General features: G+C 35.9%; 1 protein-coding gene across 1 annotated transcript; it reads right to left on the bottom strand.

Moving 5' to 3' along the window:
* Positions 1-4,438: 4,438 nt before the first annotated feature.
* LOC132622952 (elongation of fatty acids protein 3-like) lies at positions 4,439-5,653 on the bottom strand. The gene has a single exon (XM_060337645.1). The coding sequence runs from the start codon at positions 5,445-5,447 to the stop codon at positions 4,584-4,586; it is 864 nt and encodes a 287-aa protein (XP_060193628.1). The 5' UTR covers positions 5,448-5,653; the 3' UTR covers positions 4,439-4,583.
* Between the last annotated feature and the right edge of the window lie 387 nt (positions 5,654-6,040).

Here is a 6,040-nt window from a genome sequence, read left to right as displayed (position 1 = left end):
CTTTTTAAATTTTAATTTTATTTATTTATGTAGGTGTAACGATTTTGAAGAAAACCCCGTGTTGACTCAGCTCACACAAATTGTGAGCAATAACGACGTAGCTAATGATCACTCCGATAAGTCAGATAGTGATATTCCATTAGATCAAACATAAACAGACGATGATCACTCATCTGATGGTGATGGTCATTCTGATGAAGACATTACTACTCCGAGTGATGGTAACGTTAGCTACCATTCTAATGCGATTCCATATTTGGACAACACAGAAGAAGGCCCGGATGATTTTGCCTTCATGAGAGATGACGGTCCAATTCGATCTGCACTTTGGGATTGTAATAAACCTGAATTTATCAGATCAGGTTAGTATGGTGACAATGAATATTCTTTTTATTTATTGGACCATTTTTAAGGGGTTGATAATTTTTCTTGTACTATGCAATTAGGTATGTTATTTCAGAACAAGCAGGAAATGAAAGGCGCAGTGAGACTATATTGTCTCAAAGAAAAGAAAGAGTTCATTTGTGATCAATCCAAAGGTAAATTTTGGAGGGTTATTTGCAAGCGTCATATGTTGGGGTGTGAGTGGATGATCCGTTTTAGAGAAATTTCAAGTGGTATGTGGAAGGCAGGCAAAGCGGATCTCCACCACAGTTGTTTGACGGATGATTACAGAAAGGATCATTCCAATTTGAACAGTCACCTAATTGCTACTACGTTGATACCATATATTATGGTCGATCCATACATCAGTATTAAGTCTGTTCAGCAAAAAATAAAAGGATTGCATTTTTTTACTCCTAGTTATAGAAAAGCACAAAAGGGGCGTAAGAAAGCTATTGAAATGGTATTTGGTGATTTTGAAACCTTTTTCAACACATTGCCCCGATACATGGCTGCCTTAAAATATTTCAATCCGGGGACCGTTGTTGAGTGGGAGCACCAATCAACTACAATGCAAGGTGAACACATCTTCAAGTTTCTGTTCTGGGCTTATAAACCAAGCATCGATGGATTCAAAAGTTGCAGGCCTGTCATCTCAATAGACGGTACTCATCTGTACGGTAAGTATGAGATGAAACTGCTAATTGCTGTTGGAATTGATGCAAACAATAACATTTTTCCACTTGCATATGCTATTGTTGCACGTGAGAGCTTTGAGTCCTGGACGTGGTTCCTTGTGTTGTTGTGGAGACATATTGTTCGTGAGAGACAAGGAATTGGACTTATTTTTTACCGTCATCAAGGAATCTTGCAATGTGTCCAAACACATGATTGGTTACAACCACCATCCACACACCATAGGTTTTGCGTTCGGCATTTGAAAAGCAACTTCAATAAAAAGTTCCTCAATACTGACCTTGAGAAGCTAATGTGGTTGGCGGCTACATAGCACCAGAAGAAGAAGTATAAAATGAGGATGAAACAAATCAAAACAATGTCATCTCTAGCGTATTTGTGGTTAAAAGCTCTTCCGGAGGAAAAATGGACATTGCATAAGGACAACGGTCATAGGTGGGGGGCTATGACAACGAATGTCTCCGAATCTTATAACGGTTTATTGAAGAAAGCTCGTGGATTGCCAGTTACTGCCATGGTCCGTTATACGTTTAAAAATCTTGTTGATCGGTTTGTTGAGAGAAGCACCCTTGCTGATTTGTTGATTGCGGATAAAAAATTTTGGCCGCGCGCTGTTGAAAAGAAGTTTGATGAATACTGGGAGAGGTCCCTAAAGCATATTGACATGCAGCAATACAATGCAACTGAAGGGGTCTTTGAGATTCTAACATTTGCACACGAAGGTAAGGGCGGAAATATACATAAAGTCTCTGCCGAAGGGAAAAAATGTTCGTGTGGAAAGTGGAGAAACTATCATATGCCATGTTCACATGCAATTAAATTTTGTGATATTCGCGGAATTCAACCAAAGACCTATGTTAGCAAGTACTACAGTTGCATGTTTTATAAGCAAACGTACAGTGAAAATTTTTCACCGTTGGGTGATGAGGCATATTGGCCACCTTCTCCCTTCAGTTTAATTGCAAACACTGAATACGAGCGAACTTCAGGAGCGCGGAGTACAACTAGAAGGAGGAATGAAATGGATATAGCTCCTGCTCGCATGGCTAGAAAATGTAGTACGTGCAAGCAAACAGGTCATAACAAGAATCGCTGTCCCGATAGAAATCAGTAGTTGTTGTTGCTTGTTGGTTTTTATGTTTTTTCTTAACTTGCACAATTGTTGTTTCTTTATGTACTCTTTCAAGAATATATAACATGTCTTGTGCAGTTTAATAGTTAGTATGTAATTTAACATTTACCATTTAGTTAATGTGTGACGTTTATTTAACTTATATTTAATTTTTTATTTCTGTTCGCATATATAACACATTTAATTATTTGCATGTGTTAAAATATTTATTTGAGTTAATCATGCTTTAAAAATTTAAAAAATCAATAAATTTTTTTTATTGATAACATAACCGAATATGATTTAAATCTAGACAACGTTATTTGGTAAACGGAAAAAAAAATATTTACAAGTATAACGTGGACGGATCCACGTTATACAATATAAATTGTATAACGTGGATCAGTCCACGTTATACAAGTTTTAATTGTATAACGTGGACATTGTATAACGTGGATCCGTCCACGTTATACTTGTAAATATTTTTTTTTTCTTTTCCGTTTTCTGATAATTTAAAAAAAATAAAAAAATTTGGGGTATATCGTGGATCAGCCCACGATATACCCGTTTTGGTATAATAAATTTTTAACGTTCCCTTTTGGTAAAAACCGTGTATTTTTATACCCTTTAGACTCCGGGCTCGGAAAAATTGACTGTACAGCATCTGGAAACATTAGGGAGCTGACAAGAAATAACTCCACTGGGATTCAAGTTATTGAGAGCTGGGAAAGCATGTCGGCACATGCTTTCACCATAAACAATAAGATTGAGATAAGACTCGAATTCAATGAGTTTTACACAACGGTTGGTATGAAGAAATAATAGCAAGAGATGGACAAAGTAGTGTAGTGAAATAGCGACATAAAAAAAAAGTGACCCCTTCGATGTTTTTTTTGTTTTTCACTTGTGTTCGATATTTGATTTGAAGTGCTTGCTAATTCGGATCCGTAAGGCCATTAAAGGAAAAACTGTTTTTTGTTAGAATTTTTTTTCAATTCAGGGCTCGACTCCAGGACTGACTAGTTAAGAATGAAGATATCTTATCCATTTCACCATAATTCTAGGTGGTCCTCCGATGTCTGTGATTTTTACATAGCACGTACGAAATTCAAATAGAAGATAAGAGTTGTGATCATTTATTTTTATAAAAATAGTGTAAGAACATCATGAATCGTCTAAAATAGAGCAAAACAAATAATAATAAAATTATTTAATCAACCACAACTATTCAAACATTGTTGGTATGAATGAATGATGTAACTTTTGCCTTTGACAACAATTAAGGTATCCACATAAAATAGAACACGCATACAGAATAGTAACCATGGGGCACGCTCTACACGTACGTAAAAAATCTTAACTTTTTATTGCATTACCAATATGTAGTTATATATTGCAAAAGAATTTAAAGTTAAATTTATTTTTAAGAGTCTTTAAAAATTTGAAAAATAAAAGAAGATCTGAAAGTAAGAGATCGACAGTGTATGTTGTACCATTGGAGAATGAAGTACGTGCACTGAAACTTTCAAATAAGTTACTATTGACTTCACTAGTAGTTTAAGACATAGTGATAAATGGATAAAACTAGGTACTTGGCAAGCGAACGAAGCTTATTATAGCCATGTATCATAGTGCAGACAATATTATATATTGCTGATTTATAAGGGCCACTTGGCCTTAAAGAATATATGTAATCGGACTGCACTTCTTTTCCCCAGAAATATACTATAACGTAATTTATTAGTACTACTATCTTATTGCAATCGGGGGATGGTTTAATTAGCTCTATATATCTCTACACCCAAGATACTAGATCTCAGTCTCAGTTATATAACCTTATCAAAATTCATGCATGTTCGATGGGCGCATAGCTAAGATATATAAGCCTTCAATTTACGGAAAGTCATGTAAACTACAAAATAATAGCTTGTTTGGGTAAACTCTCAAAGTATGTTTATTTTAAAGTGATTTTTGTCATACATAAGTGATTATCGAAAGTGTACTTTTAGAGAATAAATTTGTGTTTGTAATCAATTTGAAAAGTATCTAAGTTAAAATTAGAACAGTAATTTGTTATTAGTCAAAGTTCAAATTATGCTTTTGCAAAAAAAAATAAAAAATTACGTTTTCTGAAAAATAACTTTTACTATTTTTGTCTTCTTTTCTAAAAGCATATTGACCATGCGTGAAATGACTTTTGTCATGATTCCATCTGAGTTTAACAACTTCAATCATTGGCTGCGAAATCTGATATCTGTATCAATTACGTAGTAGTATGCATATACTCATAACTGTAAAGTACTCGATTCCTTTAACAGAATTTACAATCCAACTGACAAAACTTCAATGCAAAATTTTGTAAAGAAAAAGAAGCAGACAAACTGGCTGGACTTCAAATATCCTTGTTCTTCACAGAGTCCAAATTTTCAGGCTCGTTGACCTTTCTATTCCTAAAGTGCACCTTCACATAAAAGTTGAGGAACAAGAAAAGTATGGCAGCATTGAGCACAGAATTGAAAACCCATGCCCCAATTCCATTACACCCACCTTTCATAAAATGAAGCAACAACACCCCAACGTGGCACAAAACATTGCATCCCAATAACAAAATCTGACAGCTAACAATAAACGGAAAACAAGCGCTTGGCAATCCAATCGCGGTCCAAAATCTGTACCCGTAAACAACAGAATACAACAACGTCGTACATAGTATGGCTAGTACTTGAAAAGACTGCGAAAATTCTAGCCACAAGAACGACATAAATATGAGAATGGAATGGTTAAAAAGTTGAAAGAAGGAAAGTTTTCGACGACAGAGTATAGTAAAGAAAGTACGTAAAGTATGTAGGAAGCGAGAGAGGTAGAAAATGTAGGACCAAAAGAACACGCGTCCAGAAGGACGCGTGCCTAGAGGGAAACAAAGGAGCCATTGAAACGTGGTGGTCCTGTTACGCCGCCATAACCAGCGAGTTTCGCGGATTTCTGAGGTGGCTGAGAGGAGGATTCCGGTGAAGATAGTGAGGGAGATAAGGGCCATGGAGAGGGAGTGTATGGCGGGGAGTGGGCCCACAGGGAGAGGACGGCGGTGGCGGAAAAGGAGTAGAAGTATCAGGTGGAGGAAGATGGAGAAGAGGATATAAGTTGTGATGGAAGTGAAGAGGAAGGACCACGTGTTGCCCCATGATTGGCTATGACTCCATCGAAAATTTACAACGGAAGGATGCTCGGAGAGGTAATACCGCATGTCCTGAATCATCGGATAAATTGTAATAACCTGAAGGAATTAATGATTTATACAATCAGAAGGTCAGGAAGTCGATCAGAAAATATTTGTCAGTTATACGAATGCGTAGCTCCTTTATGTTTCAGCAAAGGGAGTGGTTACGTAGGTGATGTTTTATGAGGCTTTGAGTGAAAGGTTTGGTGGAAAATGACTGGTTGTTATGAAATTGTGTGCTCTTATATATAAACGAAAGAAGCAAGCATAGGACCGACCAGCATAGGGTGAATGCCAAACCTTGTGCCCTTTTTCCACTTTTTCTATGACTATTTTAAACTCATTTAAGATATGGTTTTTACTCCTTATAATAATATATTTTTGGATATTTCTTTGATCTTTCAAACAATCATAGTCAATGCTCTAGTTATTCAAAGACTTTATTTCTTTCTTGTGAGTTTTTAATTCTAAATTACTAACAGTGATCGTGTTCATTTCACGTTGGATAATTATGTTACTACGGAGTATTACTCTACATGTTGGATTATTATGTTTCTAAGCTTATGTTAGGGAGTTATTACCTTATAAGTGATTCGATGCCATAAATAATTTTAACGCGAGATTCATAAAAC

The sequence above is a fragment of the Lycium barbarum genome, chromosome 12, assembly GCF_019175385.1.
Source record: "Lycium barbarum isolate Lr01 chromosome 12, ASM1917538v2, whole genome shotgun sequence".
In the NCBI taxonomy this organism is placed as follows: Eukaryota; Viridiplantae; Streptophyta; class Magnoliopsida; order Solanales; family Solanaceae; genus Lycium; species Lycium barbarum.
Note: the sequence above shows the minus strand (reverse complement) of the source record. Positions and strands in the feature narration are given on the sequence as shown.

Bases quoted from the DNA above. Each gene is read 5' to 3' on its own strand.
- LOC132622952 (XM_060337645.1), bottom strand. From the start codon at position 5,447: ATGATTCAGGACATGCGGTATTACCTCTCCGAGCATCCTTCCGTTGTA.